Raw genomic sequence first — 18,816 nt, 5'->3', positions numbered from 1 at the left:
ACCTGTCCTATGGCCCCAGAGCCTGCAGTTTGGTCGATGTTCATTCAGCTGCTGTCAGATGGTTCCCTGAATGAGCACCATGGTAATGAGGCCAGGCTGTCAGCCTCGGTTCAAACCCCTGTTCCATTGATGCCAGGCTTGGACAGCTTCCTCGCCCCTTCTGAACCTGTTTTTCTCATCTATAAACTAAGGGTAATGAAAGTATCTATCTCATAGGATGGCCGTGGAATTAAACAAGCTTAGCCTAGTGTCTGGCCCATAGCAAGCCTACAATGGTGGTTGCTAGTGTCATTAATAATGAAAAAAGTTAATCACAGGATGTGTGCTGGAAAGGAGACCAACAGGCTATCATGAGGAGGACGAGATGCCGGGTCCTTTAGACAGTCCAGTCAGGGAAGGCAGCCTGTGCGCTGAGACAAACTAGAAGGATGCTGCAGGGTGATGAGTTGGAGAAAAGGGCTTTCTGGAGGGCAAGTGCAAAGGCCCTGGGGCAGGAAAGGGCTTGGTGAGGAAGAGAAAGTGTGACCAGAGCTTGGGAGGAGGGAGGAGAATAGAATGAGATGAGGTCCAAGAGGGAGACATGGACGAACAGATGCAGCTCCTTGTAGACCAAGGGACAGTGTTTGGGTTGAATTCATAGTGTGAAAGAAGCCATTCAGTCCTTATGCTCAGAATCAATCTGTGGGATTGGTTCCTGGACTGTGTCAGCTTTAGCCCATCCTGTGTTCTGTGTCACCAACTAACCCCTGGCAATAAAACCCAGTTCTGATTGCTTTAAGCAGAAAATGAATTTATTAAAGGGCATAGGAGGCTCAGGGGATTTTGGAGGGATCAGGGAACCAAGAACAACCCCAAATCATACACTACCATTTCTGTACCACTGCTGCCACTGCTGGGCAGGTGTAGCTCCCATGGCCTGCACCACCGATGGTAGTCACAGAATGCGGTGCTCAGGCTGCCCTTGTGAGCGGCCGCCACCCTCACTGGGGCAGGGCCTGCAACATCCCTGCTGCTTTGCATGCCAGCTTCTGGTGCCAAAGCTGAGGGGTCGTCTGATTGGCTGAGCCTGGCTTATGCTCTCATGCCCGAGCTGCAAGGGAGGCTGGGAAAGCCAAGGGTGGAGTCCTCGTCTCCTCCTGTAGAATGTGGGCTCTGGTTCATGAGCTGGGGCTTCTGAAAAACCTAGGAAGAGGGCTGAGCTGCACCATATTCATCCCAGAGACACGTGGAGTGACTCAGGGATCACTTGGCCTCAGCAACATTTCTCTGGCACTTTAAGAAAAACCTGCTTTTCCATTAGACAGTGATTTAAAAAAATAGTGCTGAATTTGTAAGCCACTATTTCTCAGTCTGATGAGAGGCTAGGAACTTTTTCTTTTTTTAAATTGGTTTAGGCTGTACCGATGTGTAGGGTAGCATGTTTCTTCCATGTTTATCAGAGATATGCATTCCTGTTGGAAATGCCCTAACCATTGTCAGTGCTCATAATTACTTCTTGTTATGGCTGCCTGGGGCTTATTGTCCAAGGTTTTGTTGCAAAGTTTATTGTTTATCTTATACCGTCTCCAGGAAGCTGGTGAGGAAATCTCTGAGCCTTACCAGGAAGTGTGACTTAAAGGAACAGCTTCCAGGGCAGAGCCCTAAGGGGGAGGGTGGGGATGGCGGGTGATGGAGCTTCTAACCAGAATCAGCTTCCTTTGGGTGGGAGTTAGGAACCCTTTTCTGAGTATAATCCTCCCCCTACCCACTTTGTTTGCTTGTTTACAGGGTTTTGGTGATTCCTTTCTGATTCTAGTGTAAAGAAAAAAGAAGCAATATTGATTCTTCAAGTACACATGGATATACACCAAACAAAATAAACCAAAAAAACACTTTTCACTGTTGTGTAGGCAGAACGAACGCTTTGAATCATGGGTGCAAACACCCTTTCAATCTCTTTGTATTTTCTTAGGGGGTATTTTCATAGAAGACTTGGACTTTTAAGATAGATTTCAAGGAAGTCAGCACTATAGCATTTAAAAAACAAATAGGATTTAGGCTTTAACTACCTTCTCATTATTCCCCCTATTGGAAGGAAGAAGGGAAATGGGAAATTGCAGATTTCTATTGCCTTTTTCATATTAGCTGCCCAGTTGACAGCTCTCCTTCAAATCAGGGTAAAAAATCAAACTATTTCAGATTTGGTACTGACTTTTCAACTTGCTAACAGGAAATTTTGAACCAATGTCCATAATTATACCAAAAAAAACTTGGGAAAAAAAGTAGGTAAAGAAATTATTATTATGCTTTTCATGTCTTTTATTATGAAAAAACTTAAACTTGCATAAAGAATAGAATTGTGTGATGACCCCAAAGTCCCCATCCTCTTTTGTTCTGCTTTTAAGCACATTGCTCAGAGCTCTATGGCACTGTCTACAACTCTGTGAGGGATAATGGAATCATTCCTGTTTAACGGATGAGGAAACTAAGGGTCAGAGAAGTTGAGAAGTGATTTACTAGATCATTCAACTAGCAAATGGCTGAGGAGAAGCCAAGAACCAGAGAGCTTCCATATTAACTTACTGTTCATTATTAAAGCCAGCCATGTGTTCCCAGAAATTATCCCTAAGGAGATGTCCGGAGTCAAAGTAATAATGAGAAACTTTTTCATAAAAATGGTTACTGTTTTTGTCACACATGCTTAACTCAAGTTCAGTTTGTTAAGAGTTGTGTTTTGATAGAAGCAACTTACTTTTTAAAATCCTCTCAGTAGTCAAGTGTTGGAAATGTCAGCCCGCAACCCGCACATGTTCAGATTTTCCACTTCTAATCAATTTTGACAGTATAGTACCAAATAGGGTAAATCTCATTTCCAAGTAAGGAAATTCTTTGGCTGATAGATATCAGCTAATTAGTTTGTAAACCTTTCTTTTTCCTAAGAATTGGGCAGAGGTCAGCAGCCTGCTGGAGTTTCACTTTTAACTTTGATGGTATCACGAAGGGGACTCGACAGTCCTTTGAAAAAGCTGTATTCAGGGTGTTCATGTCTCTAAAAAATATATTTCATGAGCTTGCTTGCTAGCGCCCTGGTCCGTCCCACACAGGAATGCCTTCGGCTGTCCTTGCTTGTGTTGGTAAAGGAAGCAGAGCCCAGAGACCCGGCCGGGGGCCGCTTCATACCGCCCCGCGGAAGACAGCTTCCCTCATTTTGCATTTGCTTTTGAAAATAGCTATGTATTAGTTCCAAAAATAATGCAAAAGTCCAGATTTGTTTAGAGAAAAAACAACAACAACAACACAACACTCAAACTATTGCTTGCAAGAAAACCAGCAAGATAAGCAGGCAAGATGAGCCATGATTAGCAACCTGTTGAGATTTCCATGTTCAAGCCTCAGTTATTTTTAGTTCTTGTGTTGAAACCACAGATGAAGACTCCTCTCTTCATTCATTCCTGACCTGGGGCAGCCAGGTCTGCGCCTTCATTCTTCTCATCCTTCTGTATCTTGTTGGGCTGGGACATCAAGCTAGGCTCTAGGGAAGCATCCATATTTTCAAATGGTCCAAGTCTCTTGAGTTAAGCCACCTGCATCCAGCCACCCCTAGCCTGGAGCGGGGTCTGGACCCCAAATTCGTCCAGGGGAGCTGAGTAGCTGTTCAGGGTTTGCTTGGATTAATCACATGTGAAGCTGTGCAGTGAGTGTCTGACCGCGAGTAAACTCCCAGGCACTGAATTCTTTGAGGCTCTTCTTACGCCGTGCAGTGCGGTGTGCCTCCTCCCTGCCAAGTTAGCAACGCCGAAGAGTATGACTGTACCTCCCCGGCCACCGTAGCACACTCTTGTTTTCTCTTGGTCTTACCTGAATTTGACAACAGCCTTAGACACCAAGATCTGTGAAATAACACTTTCCTGATGGTGGAACCTTGCTTAAATCAGTGTGCAATGTACTATTTTAATTTGGTCACTGCTACTATCCCATTTTAATGAGATGGTTCTGCCACCTATTTTTCAATGCAGTTTGTGTAAGTACTTAGAAATGTAGAGCATCAAATGGGATATGGTCAAAGACTCCAAAATTCCCAGTGATCTCCGGGCTTTTGTGAAACCTATGGCTTCTTGTGTACAAACAGGAAAGAAACTGAGGGACCAGAATAGCATTCAGATGAAGTCTCTTGAGTTAAGCCACCTGCATCCAGCCACCCCTAGCCTAGAACTGGGTCTGGACCCCGCATTCGTCCATGGCTCACGGGGAGGGGTGCAGAGCAGTTGTTCAGGGTTTGCTTGAGTTAATCACATATGAAAGAACTGTGATGAGTCACCAGCTTTTAATGAAGTTGTTCTGCTGAAATCTCACCATTTTGTTTTATGTAAGTAAACTTATCACAACCCTGACGAATATGTTTCTTCTAGTATTTTTGCTGAGAAAACTGCTTGAAACTTCTCAACAGAAAATGCCCTGAGGTATTAGAGTAACAACAGAGGAAACACATCCCTTCAAGTTCCAGCAACACAAGATGTGTGGTGGTATCTTTGCTGAGTCCCCGTTTGGGCACTCATCTTTGCAGAGTCCCTTAGAGGTTGGCACCAGTATTGCTTTTTTAGCCAGGTGTGGGAAAACAGGGGCCAGATTTTGCACTGGAGGTGCCTTGTAGGTAATTCCCCATGTATTGATACGTAATGATTCAGCTCCACACACTTAAAGAAAAATACTGTAGCCTGAGAACCTCCGCCCCAAGAGGTCTTAGGTTTTTTTTTTCTTTTTAGCATTTCACTCTAATCCATGTAGACTTGATTTTGGAGTGTGTGAAGGGCTTTAAAACCAGGCTTTTCTTTCCAAGAAATGCCTTGTCCCATTTGTTAATGATCCTTTTCTCCTGCAGGCCAACATGTATCATGAGTCAAATTCCTGAATATCATAGGGCAGGTTTCTGTCTGTTACAGGGCCTTGATTCTGCAGCAGGAGCTCTGAGGTCAGCCCCACTCCCCACCCTGCCACCTCTAGGCCCACTTGTTAGCCTCCTGCCACCTGTTTGAGTCTCAGTTTTTTAAAATGTGTACAGTAGAGATAATAGTAAGGGCACCTTGGGTCCATCATAAAGACCCAAATGAAAAAGCACATGATAGGTTCTCATATTGAAACATCAAAAATCTGCAGTCGCCATTTCTGGTTTTAGTAATCATTGCTTTAGGATGTTTTAATATCTGCGCACAGGTGCACTTTAATCACATGAGTTATGCTCTCCATGTTGGCAGAGGTACAAGGAATGAGTAAGTGAGAGGTGACATTTCAAATGCATCTTTCACGTTTGCAGAAGGTCCCAGGGCAGGGGGCTAATGAATGAATGCCACGGGGTGCTCTGCAGCGTGGTCTAAAATGTGTATGATGTGGAAGGATGCCTGGAGATGGTCAATGAAAAAAGCAAGTGGCAGGAAATTGTGATCATTTCTGCTTTTGAAAATAGAAATAAAAAATGAAATGTTACACACAACAGCTCGTGTGTTTAGGTAGAAGGAAAATGTCTGAGAGGATCACCCCCCAAAAGGTTGCAAATTGGTGGCCTTTGGGTCAGAGCCTGCCAACAGCTGTGTTTTGTGTGGCCTGTCCAGCATTTAAAAATTGATGGAGTAGTTGCCAGCCTTTAAAAATGGAGAGATTTCATGTAACCTGGGAATTTCCAGCTTTCCTTGATGAAACAGAATGTCCGGTCACCCTGGGCCACAGTCGCTGGCAACCCCGAGAAGCTGACAGTGACCTAAAGCAAATGCCCACATGGCGGCTCGGTGCCCCCTCACGCCCCAGCTTTTCTTACTCCAGGCCCTGCAAGCACTTGGGCTTGTGACCCCCTTGCCTACGTCTGGTTTTGACGTGGGTGCCACTGGCAAATGGGGTTGGGTGGGGAAGAAGGCAGGGTTCTGGGAAGCCTCACTTTTTACAGTGTGTACTTCTGTATGGTTTGAATGCATTGTAATGATGCTGTGTTACTTTTAAATTTTAAAAATCAGTAGAAAAACACGTTTGAGTACTTGGTAGAATCCTACATGCCACGCAGAGGAAACCCACATTCCTGTTCCTTTATAAGCTCCTGTTAGAGAGCTCAGAACGAACTTGAACCCGCAGGGCAGAATCCTCTTGTTGAAATGCTCGTCCATGCCGCCCTCTGCGTGGACCGAGTTCATCGCTGGAGCTCCGGCCCAGGCCGGAGCAGGGGCATCAGAGGCGGTGGCCAAGCCCTGCTCTCTCCTTCCTCTCCTCCTGCCCTTCTCCCTCCTCCCCTGGTACCTGCCCTGGCGCCCGCCCGGTTTCACCTCTCCCACAAAGTGCTGCAGCCCACAGCTTTCGTTTCTTCTTTCTCGTTTGCAGCCAGCAGCCAGCAGCCAGCAGTGAGGCTTAATCATTCTAGGATTAGTTCACGTGAATGTGCCCTCCCTTCCCAGAAAAGACATCAAGTCTGTTGTGCCACTCACCTCACATTTCCTTCAGACCCCCACTGGGGTGATCCTGGCCTGGCTGCTGGGGCTCTGCGAAGTTTGCTTGCTGGGAAACGCTCCTGGAGAGGGCCGGCCGGGCTGGGGCAGCTCCCACAGGTCCTCAGGAGGCGGATGGGCTTCCTCAGCAGGGCTGCCATGAAAGCTGGCTCATCCTGGTTTACGTACAGGCCTCTGCAAATTCAAGACCCTTTCTATGCAGGAGGCTGGGGCCGGAGGTCTTTTTAGGAATGCCTCCCCTTTCCCTCCCCCACCACCAGCCACCCCTCCCCCCGTGGCTTGCTCTGTGGGGAGTCAGGCTTTTGGAAATAGGGGGTCCCAAGGACAAACTGAAATTCCCCTCTTGCAGACACCGCTGTTTGACTTGCACACATGACTGAGCATTTCCTGGGTGCCAGGCCTGGTGGGTGCCACATGTGAGCCTTGAGATGACCCAGATGGTTGCCTGAAAGACCTGAGCCTTTCCTCAGTGATTTCACTTCCTTCTTTATCCAGACAGATGGGCCCCTTCACACTCCTTGAAGCGAGACCTGCGCCCGTCAGAGCAGGGCTGTCAAAGCATGGGCTTGGCTCCCAAGCAGCCTGGGGTCTGCACCTCCCTGCCATTGCCCTTGCCAGTTCTTTTGCCCAGAGCACCCTCAGAAATCTGCCCACGTATCTCTAGCTCTGAGAAACCTTCCCAGACTTTGTCCCCATAAAAATGTATTTGCCAGGCACAGTTTTTTTTCTTGACCCCCTTAACAGTTTTTGCAAATTCCTGGCAGCATTTATTTTATTCTCTGGTCACCAGTGGTTCATCTTTGTGCAGCCATGGCGATCTTCTGGAATGTCTGCAGGGCAGAAGGCCCTCTCCAGAGGCCCTCTGTTAGGGGCCACACCACCAGCCAGGGTGAATGGCGAGAGGCTTTCTTGGAAGCTCTGCAGTTGGATCCTGGAGTGGAGCTGGCTGTTCACACGAGCCCTCTCTTTGCCGGGCCGCCCACTTTACCCAGGGCTAGGATACGCAAAAGCTCTTTAAAAAGCTGTGCATTCTTGAAGAAGGCCTCAGGAAACCCTGGGCTAAATCTCTGCAACAAGAAGTTGCAATCAGAAAGATTTTTGCAAACCAAACACTACCCGCCTTAGAGAATTAAAAAGAAAAAATAAATAATCGAAAGCCGCACTGAATTATGTCTCCTTGGGTTTGAAACCCTCTGCCACTATGCAAGTGTGGGAGGGGTGGATGGACAGTGTCGGTTTGTTTGTGGGGAGGGATTGAATGGGGCATAGCTTTCATCTGAAACCTTGTAGTTCACTGGGAGACGGGACATCTCACCCAGGAAACCTGGTTTTGTAAATTTTGCAGGGGTCTGGGGCAAGGTGTTTGCCCTGGCAGTATGCCCAGTTCCTAAAATGGGAAATGCCAGCTGTGAGTTATTCCCACCATAATTGGGAAAAGCAGTCAGGCGTTTTGTTATCCACGTCAAAAGCCGAAAGGGAGGTTTCCAGAGCAGCCCTTTGAAAGGGGCTCTGAGGAGAAGCTTTGCCTAAGGCAGAAAGAAACGGACGGCTGTGGTGTTCACCACCACTCTCACTTACTGAGTTGCTGTGAAATTGGGATTGAGTGTGGGCTCTGTCCCCTGGCACAGCTCCTGATGCGGGTGAAGCTCAAGTGAACTGCGGGGATTCCTCTTTGAACACACCAAGTTCCCCTGCCAGCGCCCCTTCTCCATCCACTCCAGCCCAAGGTTTCTGTCTGCAAAGGTCCAGACTGGAGGCATGATGTCCCAGCAGCAAACCCTTCAGAGCTGCCACAGCGCCCAGCGTGGCTGCAGGTGGGGACCCAGTCTCACTGTTTCCTCCAGGCTGAATTTCTGGTGTGCCCGGATGCCAGAAGGCAGAGTGGCAGGCGCGGAAACTGCCGGAGGTGGGGAGCTCCGGGCTGGTGTGGCTCTGGGCCTCTGACGCTTGTAACCGATGACCCCCTGTCACTTCCTGTCATGCAGCCCAAGTGGCGGGGTGGAGGCCCTTCAGGGAGAGCATGCCCTACTCTGCTCAGACAGTCCTGGGCGCGGGGTCCGGCAGCCCCCGGGGCGGGACCCTCCGGGTGGGCGAGGTTGGAGCTCCCCATGGTGTGGTGCTGCCTCTTTGTCCGCACGCAGGTAAGTGCCCTGCTGCCGAGCTGGGGTGGGTGTGGGAGAGGAAGCTGTCTCTCCAGCTCCCCAAAACTGAGCAGGGCACTGCTGTTAAGAACAGCTGGGCTGACAGAGGCAGACGTCTGCCGCCCTGGAGTATGAGCCCGGAAAAGAGCCGTGTGGTTGTGTTTCAGACCCCAAGTGGTGTGCTTGCGGGAGATGGCGAGCCACACGGGTGCCTAGCTGTCAGCGCCTCCCTTAGCCTCTGTGCGTGGAGGAGAGCAAGGGGGGGTGTCTGTCATTCCTGCTCCGCAATCCTAGTCTCTTAATTTTTATAAGAGACCTATTTTCAGTTAATGGGAAGGAAAAGAGAGAAAAAAGGATGCAGCTGCCTTCTGCTGTTTTGATTTGTTTTTTAATCACAAAGTGGATTTCCAAGCTCTTCTCTTCTTCGGATTGGGAGATGGCTGAACTCAGTTTTGGAAGTTCATTCCGCTCCCAGCAACTTTTTCGTTGGTTTCCTTAAAGCGATCCTGGTGTGTTGGATGTGTCCATCGTTGGGAAGATGAAGTGCGATGACAGCCAGGGAGCCTCAGGCTCGCTGGAGTGGGTGCCTGGTCTGGGTTATATTGGAAGGAGCAGCTGGAGATGTTGTATGTCTATGGGCTGAAGAATGATTAGGATCGAAGCTCACATCTGTCCCTTTATTTAAGTTTGTTTGTTTGTGGGTAGGTATTCAAGCTTTGGATAGACCAAAACTATTCTCTAAAGGAAACGCTCATTGCTTTATCTATTCCTCTCAGCAAAATGATTTTTGTAATGTTAATTCCATCTTCTCATGTGTTTTAGGTGGAGTCACTGTCTTTCTCCTTTTCCATGTCCCTCACCTAGCTAGTTTACCTGAGGAAGAATTTTTGAACTTTTCAGCAATAGTTAAGGCAACATTAATAAAAACCACATGACAGCTAACATTGATTAGATACTTTTTATGTTACTAAGCACTTTACTTGCGTTGCTTCATGAAATTCTTACCACCCTGTGGGTATTTTTTACTCTTATTCCCATTTTTCAGGTGGTAAAACTGAGGTTTAGAAAGGTGAATCGTTTGTCCAAGGTCACCTAGCAGGTTAGTAGTAGATCAGGCCCAGGCTCAGGCAGAATGGATCCAGAAGTGACAGTCTTAGCCACCAGGCAGTACTCGGTGATCAGTGATGGGCCCCCTCCGCACCTCTCCTGTCACGTGCACCATCTTACGTAACACTTTGCTTTGCCATCCTTTGGCACATCAGCCTGTTTTGGTGGATGTTTGTTGTGATCCAATTAGCGCCTACGTAAGAGGCCCCTGTCACAAGACATAGCCTTGTCTGGACTCAGTTTCCCCACCTGTCAAGCAGACATGTCTCTAAACTCATTTTAGCTCAGATATGAATCTAAAGTATGCAAATATCTTGCAAAAAAGTAAAAAAATAGTTCTCCTTTCTCCCCTGTTTCACAGTGAAATGATGTCATGGGTGCTTTTAAACACGTATTTCCTCAAGGGTGTCAACTGAAACTCATAACGTCAGCTGAAACTCAGCTGGCTGGCTGCTGACTTTTTTTTGCTCTTGAAAATATTAATGAATTTTATTGCTTGCCTCTGAGAGTCTCCAGAGAGAGGACCTGGAGGAATTGGGGCTGAGTGTGGGAGGTGCAACTGGTAACCAGATGTGGAGAGAGGAAAAAGGAGGCGAGAAACCCCCTAAAGATCACGGAAATCCATCCTCTGAGACTTAGCCGAGGTAGTTCTGGGTCTGCGGCGAAGCAGCGGGGTGTAATGGTTAAGGGCGTGGCATTTAGAGCCACGTAGACGTAGCTTTGGGTCCCAGCTTTGCCTTTCGTTAGCCGTGCATTCCTAGGCACATCACCAAATCTCTCCGAATCTGTTTCGTCCTGTGTAAAATGAGGAGAATAAATAGAGTTGTTGTGAAGACCGAATGAAGTGGCCGATGCCCGTGCCTGGCTCGTGGTCAGCATTCGGTGAACACGATCTATGTCTCAGTCCTCATGACCACAGAATGTGTTGGCGGCCGCCCACCAGAGAAATGAACCCTGGGTGTGCAAGGGCTTACCCGCCAAGGGCCGTGATGCATCTTATATCCTGAGACGAACATGGCTCTGGTGTGAGTTTTCGGAGGGAGGGAAGCAGCATATCCCATGGAAGGTCCAGACTACATTGTAAAGTCCCGATGTGAGCTATGTTTTTACAGCTTTCCCAGAGCACCAAATGGGAGCCCTGGAAGGGGAAGTTGATTCAGACCCAATCCTAAAAAGGCCTGTCTTGATGGAACACTCAGAGGTCTGACTCGGAGAGGGCAAGGTCAGGGTGGTGCCCTGAGTGTCCCCTGAGACAGAAGCAATGGGTGACTTTAGGACCTAAATATAGACCCTGTGGATGTCGCCTGGGGAAGACAGCTCCCAGTGCTGGCGGGGTAGAGCTCAGGCCGCGGTCCTGGGGCACCAGCCCTCCTCTGTCAGCCCTCTGTTTCTGAGTATTTGTCTGGATTCTAGCTGCTCTGTATCCTTTGAGCACCTGCGTCTGTCAGGCAGCCTTGTTTATGTCCATCTCTTCCCTCCCAAGTCTTCCTGTGGCATTTACCACCTCTGCCCCTGTCCCTTGCAGACCCCACCCAGCCCCTGCCGTGAACTCCAGCTGTCCTGGCCACAGTGCCACTCATAGAGCAGGGACGAGAGCCCTGGGCTGGAGTCAGGAGTTTGGGGTTCAAGTTCTAGGTTTTGCAGTTGACCTTGGGCAATGCCGAGCTGCCTTGGATACCAGGTTCTCCAGTGGAGACATTCCTGGTAGGCATCCGGGTTCACATGCTCACTGTACTTTACCTTGGGCAAGTTCCATGTCTCTCTGGGCCTCTGTCATCTCACCTGCAAAATGGAGATGACGATAGTATGTGCCTCAAATGGTATGAGGAGGTTTATAAAATAACACCTGTGAAACCCTTAAAACAGTGCATCTCGTCAGTGCTCAGAAATGCTGACTACCTATGATTATGATTTGTAGGAAAATGAGAGTGAGATGGAACACTGTTCCTTAAACTTCAGTCATGTTTTCCTTATCCACACACCCCTTGTCCTATTATTTTTCATTTACCCTTTTTCTTTAAATTGTCTAGGTTTCACCTATTTTTTTCAAATGTACGCTTATCCTAAGCAGTGATCATCCTGAACTCACTGTACACTATGATGTGTTTCCTATAACACATTATAATAAATGCATCTGGGTCTGTCACACTGTGATCTGAAATGATGTGTCACCACCAGGTCCACTTCCCACACATTGGGCACCGCAGAACCAGTGGCTCTGAGCATCTGAGGCCCTGGTTGCTGCTGGCAAGTGATCTTGACAGTGTTCATCCCACCAGAATGAACAGTCAGCCCATCCTCCCATTCATTGGGCCCTGCCTGAGAACCAGCTTTATGTGCCTGGTGTCTTGACGGCCAAAATGCGGGTCTTTGCCACCCCCATTGTCTTCTGTGGTGAGACATTGCCAGCTCAGAAAAAGCAGGGTAGGGAGAGCCACAAAATGACCCGTTGCTGGAATTCCACCCTAATGAGAAGTAAGAGAAGCCAGGGCTATCCTTGCCTGCAATCTTTGGATGAGGGTAAAGGAGACTGTCAGTCAGCTTCTGCTGAGTAACAACCATCCCAAAGTCAGAGGCAAGCGACAAGCACTTACTCACAGGTGTGTATGTATGCTCACAGGTGTGCAGGTGGGCTGGGGCCATCTGCCCCACGCGGGCCCATTAGCTACCCATGCATATATTCTTCTCCGGTGGAGGTCAGGTGGTCCCAGAGGAGCAAGAGAAACACGACATTGCCAAGCGTCTTGGCTCCAAATTGGCACCCTGTCCCTTCCACCCCTCTTCCCTTGGCCAGAGCAAGTCACAGTACGAAGCCACGGAGGTCAGGAGAGAGCCAACGTTTGCTGAAGAATGAATTACTCTACCACTGGATCATCACCATTGACTCACTCGGCCTGTGTGCACTGAGTACCTACTATGCAGTGTTCAGGAAGGATGACCATGGTAACAACAAATGGTGGTGATGAGACCATCTACCCCGAGCCGGGAGTGACTAAGGTCCTAAGTAAATCTGTGGCAAAAGCCTGGCTCTGTGGCTGCTCCTATGGGTTACATCATTCTGTCCTCCCAGCCCTTGCTGCGTAGGGCCCATCACCCTGGCGCTAACCAGTGGGATACTGTCTTGGCCTGTTAAATGCTTGGTCTTCCGACATGAGAGGGGAGAGCTGGTGAGGACACGCAGTTGGGAGAAGCCGTGCAGAGACCATCCCTGATGGGGCGGAAGAGGCAGGCTTTGCACCAAAGGGCCTGGGTTCGAATCCCTTGTGTGTTTATTCCCACAGACACTTTGTCTTGGGTGCTAACTGTTCAGGCACCCACCAGGTTCTAAGAATTGTACTAAGCATGGTTCCTGGCCTGTCATGGTTTCTGTCAATCACTAGCCCTCTGCTTTCTTGAGGTCACATGCAGCTTTGAATGTTCTCCCCAGAAACCTGCAGAGCTGTGGCAATTTCTGTGTAGACCCATGGACCCAGGAAGAGTTCTCTGCTGCAGTTATCCATTCCATCCTCTTTCCCTTCTCTTTCCACCCTGAAGAACTTCATGCAGTGGAAGAGACATTTTTTGGTATTTGTATGCCAGTGTCAGGCTCAGGGTCTGACCCATATTAATTGCCCAGTGAGTGTTTCTTAAATGAGAGAAAATGAGCATGAAGGTGTTGGTGATTCCTTGTCTGCATGTGCACTGGGTCACAGAACCTTCTGGGTGGATGAGATAGGAAAGATCACCTAATCAGCCCCTTTATTTTAGAGCTGATAAAACAGATCCAGAGAGGTTAGTTCACTTGCCCAAAGGCACACAGCTAATATGCTAATAATAATAATAATAATAATAATAATGTTAATGTTTTCCTCCAAGCAGATACATTATGTGCAGATATAATTCAGTCTCTTTCCCTCGGTACTTGCTTAGAAAAAGCGCCCTTTCTGAAATATCAAGTTTATGGATCATGTTGCAAAACAGAGTTTTCTTGACTTTCATATTCAGAGCCAAAGCCTCAGATGGTAGGAACATCTGTGCCCTGTCACAGATGGGGAACTAGTGTGCTGTGAGTCCCTTAGGGCAGAGTGCTTGTCACAGCTTTCTCTGGACTTCCCTCCCACTTTGTCCCTCCATCCTTGCCTGGGAGGTGTGTACAGACTGCTGAGAAAGCAGGGCGGTTGGGACTTAGACGGGACGTTTGTCAAGCCAACGGGCCAGGTCAAGTCAAGCAAGGGTGGGCGGTGGGTAGGGTCGGTGCAGGGAAGGAATTTGATCCTGCGGAGTCCTGGAAATGTTATTTGGAGCCATTCTTCTATTCTTAGTTTCGAAGGCACTTTGTTCTCTGGTGCATTGTTTCAACAGCCACCAGGAAATCAGTCCCTGCTCGGGGTCAGCAATGCCACTGGTTCCTGCCTGTGTCCGCCCAGGTGGGAGTGGACTGGTTCGGTTCAGGGCTGACCTTGCGTCATTGGGGTCAGAGCCTCCCTTTCTCCTTATGTTACCCGCCTGTCTGCATAGGGCAGGGAGGGAGAGCAGGAAAACGGGGTCCCGGTAAGTCTGGGTTTCTATACAGCCAGAGTAACTACACTTACCCCTGTGTTAAAAAGGGAAATGCTAAAATCCAGGCGTCAACAGAGCGCTGCCCCCTGGAGCATTGGTATCTCATAAAAATAGAATGCGAACCATGCGTGTAATTGAAACTTTCCCAGTAGCCACATTAAAAGGGGTGAAAAGAAACAGGGAAAATTAATTTTAATGGTGTGTTTAATCTGGTCTGTCTAAATATCAGCATCTCAACATGTTATCAATGTAACAATTATTAAGGAAACATTTTACATTCTTTTTTCCCACACTGTCTTCAAAATCCAGTGTGCATGATACACACTTAGAACACATCTCAGTTCAGATTAGCCACATTTCAAATGCTCAGTACCCACACGTGGCTCATGGTAGCGAGTGGACAGTACAGGTTTAGAGCCCCAGCATCCACAGAACTTGTTATGATGATGGTGCTATTTTATATCTGCACTGTCTCCAACAAAGGCTGTCAGCCACAGATGGCTACCAGACACTTGAAACGTAGCTAGTATAGCCGCTGAGGAGATGAGTTTTAAGTTTTGTTTGATTTTAATTAATTAACATTTAAATCTAAACAGCCACATGTTCTTTGTGGCTACCATATACAGACAGTGCATCTCTGTAGAGATTTGATCTTATCAGAGAAATACCCATTTAATCTTGAACCAAGGAATCATTTTTCATCTACCACATTGGTCCAGATTAAGAAGTTGAATAACACTGTTTGGTGAGGGTAATAGGACCTTTCCTGCCTGGCCAGTGGGAGGATAAATCAGAATGGTTTTTATGGAGGATTTGGCAATGATTGTCAAGTCTGAAATATACATTCCCTGGGCTCAGAAGGTCCATTCCTATATATTAAAGCTACAGCGTCTCTTGTATGTATCACCTAGTTTATGTACAGAGATTTTTGCTGCAGTGAAAGATTGGAAACAACATACATACCCACTCAATGGAGGACTAGATAAATAAGTTATGGTACATGTAAAGAATGTAATTTACAACTATTGAAAAGCAAGACCAATTTTTATTTGATGGCATGAAGTCTATACAGGATACAGTGTTGAGCAGGTATAGAGCAGTGCATATTATTTCTGTTTGGAACAACTGTGGAAGAAGACAGAGGAGCTAATCACAGTGGTTGCCTCCTGGGAGAGGAAGGGATGGCCGGGGTGAGAGGGAGATCTACTTAGTATATACCATTTTGGAATTTAATCTCATGCACTTGAGTTACCTCTTCAAAAAATACATATCCAGAACATAAAAGAAAAAACTCTAATGGAAGGGTGAATCAGAGAAGGCCTCCTAGAGGAGGTGGCCTTTGGATTGACTGGTAAAAGATGGCATAGGGGTCCTGGCAGTAGGAAGGCTGAAGCTCAGAGGCGTGAAAAAGCAGGCCAGGCTCAAGCATCCATGTGTACCCAGTCGTGGGCAGAGTACTCAGTATATACAATGTGGCAGTGACAGAGTTTGAACAGACATCGGATCAGCTGAATGAGAGGGTTTTGTGAACAGTTTGTGCTTAATTCTGTGAGCCATAGGCAGCTACTGACAGTTTGAAGGACGTGGAAAATGACATGATTATGTTTGCACAAAAGACAGCTTTTGGCAGAGTGGAGGATGATTCGAAACAATGATTCTCAGAATGTGACCTGAGGACCTCTAGGGGTCCCCAGATCCCTAAGAGTCCCCGAGATCTAGAAACTGCATAACTACAAAACAAATTTTCTTTGTATGTGTCAACCAGAATAACTCCCACAGCGGATAGATTGCAGAACCAGATATGCGAATGCAGCTATCGAAGCAGATATGCGAATACAGCTATCGCCTGTGCAGCTGGACATCAAAGAGGATTGTCAAAGTATAATACAAGAACGCTCCTCTCACTGCTTTTTGTTTTGGAACAATGCAGTTAATTTTCACTAAAATGTGGTAGTTAGATTAACAATTCACTTTTTAAAAGAATGGCCATTTAAAAAAATGTCTTCTTTATTTTCTAACACTGTAAATATTGCCAGACATTTAGAAAAAGCTCTTTGGGGCCCTCAATAATTTATTAAAGTATAAAGGGGGTCCTTGGACTAAACTATTTGAGAACTACTGGTCTGGGAGCAGAGGCTCCATGCGCTTTTGATTCTAGTTGGATCAAAATGAACTAGAGAGAAATGCAGCTATCCACACGTGGGTCAGGCAGGAGGCAGCAGCTGGCAGTGTGGGAGCTGATGTGCATTTTATCTGTCTGAGCTCAGTGGTCAGGGTAGGTACCTGCGAAAAGGGAGCTTGATTGACGGATCAGTTTTGACGGACAGTAATGTCGGTGCATGCCCAAGATTCCATTTCTGCATCAATGGGCATTTCTGTTATTTCCAGTCTTTTGCTCTTATAAACATCCTGAACGTCCATGTACAGGTCTCTAAGTGCCCACTGCTTGCAAGAATTGCTCGGGAGCACCTCCCGAAAAGTGGAATGCTGGGCAGTAAGACAATGCATCTTCAAGAAGCTGTCTTCCAGTCTAAGACCCTCCCTCCAACCTTGTAGAAGAGTCCCCATTTCCTCAACTCTTTGCACTGTGAGACTTTTTTAATTTGTGTGTGTGTGTGTGTGTGTGTGTGTGCGCGCGCACACGCGCGCACAGAAGCCCTAGGTGAGGGCCTGGGTGCTGTTTGGGGTGAGGCCCCATCCGAGGCACTAAGCCAGGACCTGAGGCTTTGGGCAAAGGGTGGACTGTGTGTGTGAATCACCCGCTCTGGAGTGGCCGAGGGCCCTCTCCCGGCCAGGCCTCCCTGCCTCTCCACCTGAGACCTCCTTCCTGACTCCGGAGGGCTGCAGGTGTGGTTTAGTGCTCCGCTGTCATGGACCTGAACCTCAGTAATTTTTGGACAAGGGGCCTCACATTTTCACTTTGGTCTGAGTCCTACAAATTATATAACCAGTCCCAACCGAAGCATCTTTGCGTCTCTCAGATTAAAAAGGGTGTGGGCATGGGGCACCGTGGTTCTGCCCCATCTGGGCCCGGCCTGCACCGCCGGGAGTCCCAAGGCTGTTTGGGGCGAAACACTCATTTCCTTATTTCATGCACTTCTTTTCTCTTTTTACTTCTTTCTCTGTCTTTGTACATACGTACACAGACACACACACAAACTCATGTAACTGTACCTACACATCAGCCCTCAGTATTCACACACCCGTATTTGCCTATGTGCTGAACTGTTCATAAAACCCCAAATTAACACTCACAGCTCCTTTGCAGTCATTCACATATGTGATCAGAGTGGCAAAAAATCTGAATCACTTGCACGCACGTTCCCGGCTGAGGCCCACCAAGGTGACACTCTGCTTTCCTGTTCCGGCTCTCGCACTGTGAGCACGTGTCTACTTTATGGCCTATTTAGTGCTGTTTTTCACATTTGTGTGCTTTTGGTTGACTGCACTACTTAAAGCGGCCCAAAGTACACTGCTAACACGTGGTCTACTGTTCCTAAGCACAAGGGTGCAGCCGGCCTTGCAAGGAGACCCGAGACCCGCGTGTCACATGGGTGTCCTTCAGGCACGAGTCACTGCGCCCTTGGCCGCGAGCTCAGTGTGAATGAATCAACAGTGTATATTGAATAGGGCATCTTCAAGCAGAAACACACATACAGTAAGATTATGTCTTGATTGGTTAACAAAAATATTGTGGCCAGAGGCTTGCAGGAGCTTAACCCTGTATTTCTTCAGGAACAATGGTTCATTATGCCCTGACTCATGGTTCAGGAGACTTTATAGCTGTAACTACCACAAACAGTGAGCCCTGACCGGGCGTGCACACAGGTACGTTTATCTTTTCCTCCCCCTTGCTCCCTCTCCGTTGGGCCCTCTCTGGCTTTCTTCTCCTATTCCCTCGCATTTTCTGCTCTCTTGCATCAATCATTGGTCATCCTGGCATTAGCCTTGAGCCCTCCGCAGGTACCCATGGAATGTTCCTGTGTCCATTCTTTCAAGATACATTTATGGGTCACCTTCTCTGTATGGTGCACTGGGCTACCTGGGACCTGAACACAGGAACCTTGTGTTTCAAAAACATTGCTTACAGAGAAGATTGTTGTAATCTGTGATTTTAAAGCAAATGGAGAATCTTGTATTTATTTCTAGACACTGTTTCCTGAGCTCTGCCATTCTCATTGACCGTCTTCCTCCCCAACCCAGCAGTCTTGTTGGCCACATGTTGCCCCACATGGAAACAATGTTAGGAGGAGACTTTAGAGGTCACCTGATCCAACCCCTCATTTTACAGATAATACAACTGAGATCCAGAGAGTGAAAATTAAATGATGAAGGTCACACAGCTGTCTTGACCTTAAAAAATAGGTAAAGGCCAGGTAATAATTGTTTCTTCGTTGCTCTATTTTACTACTTATGTGTCAAGTGAGAGAAAGATGATATTAGTTGTGATCAGACAGCTTCTGATGTAAATTTATGAGACAGATTTCTGTAAATTGTGTTCCTTTGTATAATAAAGCCAGAAAAAATACAGAAACATAAGTTCTAGGAAACTATTTAAATTTTGT

At 47.4% G+C, this 18,816-nt stretch overlaps 1 protein-coding gene and 1 long non-coding RNA gene across 6 annotated transcripts in view; one reads left to right on the top strand and one right to left on the bottom strand.

The window, feature by feature from the left end:
* Positions 1-18,816, top strand: part of ARHGEF3 (Rho guanine nucleotide exchange factor 3) — a 245,248-nt gene that overhangs the window by 90,226 nt on the left and 136,206 nt on the right. The window contains exon 1 of one of the 4 annotated variants that reach the window (XM_037019265.2): positions 8,451-8,605. The exons of the other annotated variants lie outside the window; for them this stretch is intronic. Within the exon in view, the coding sequence (XP_036875160.2) occupies positions 8,573-8,605 (33 nt within the window). The 5' untranslated portion in view covers positions 8,451-8,572. Of the gene's footprint in view, positions 1-8,450; positions 8,606-18,816 lie in introns of those variants that run through there. 4 annotated transcript variants of the gene reach the window in all.
* On the bottom strand, positions 770-8,320 carry LOC118972541 (uncharacterized). Of its 2 annotated transcripts, none has more exons than XR_012128897.1 (3): positions 8,043-8,320; positions 6,444-6,638; positions 770-1,182 (listed from the first exon to the last, which is right to left on the bottom strand). It is a non-coding gene; the product is annotated as an uncharacterized lncRNA (long non-coding RNA). The 2 variants fall into 2 exon arrangements; XR_012128898.1 differs by having other exon boundaries at positions 770-1,173.

The sequence above is a fragment of the Manis javanica genome, chromosome 3 (genome assembly GCF_040802235.1).
Source record: "Manis javanica isolate MJ-LG chromosome 3, MJ_LKY, whole genome shotgun sequence".
Classification (NCBI taxonomy): Eukaryota; Metazoa; Chordata; class Mammalia; order Pholidota; family Manidae; genus Manis; species Manis javanica.
Note: the sequence above shows the minus strand (reverse complement) of the source record. Positions and strands in the feature narration are given on the sequence as shown.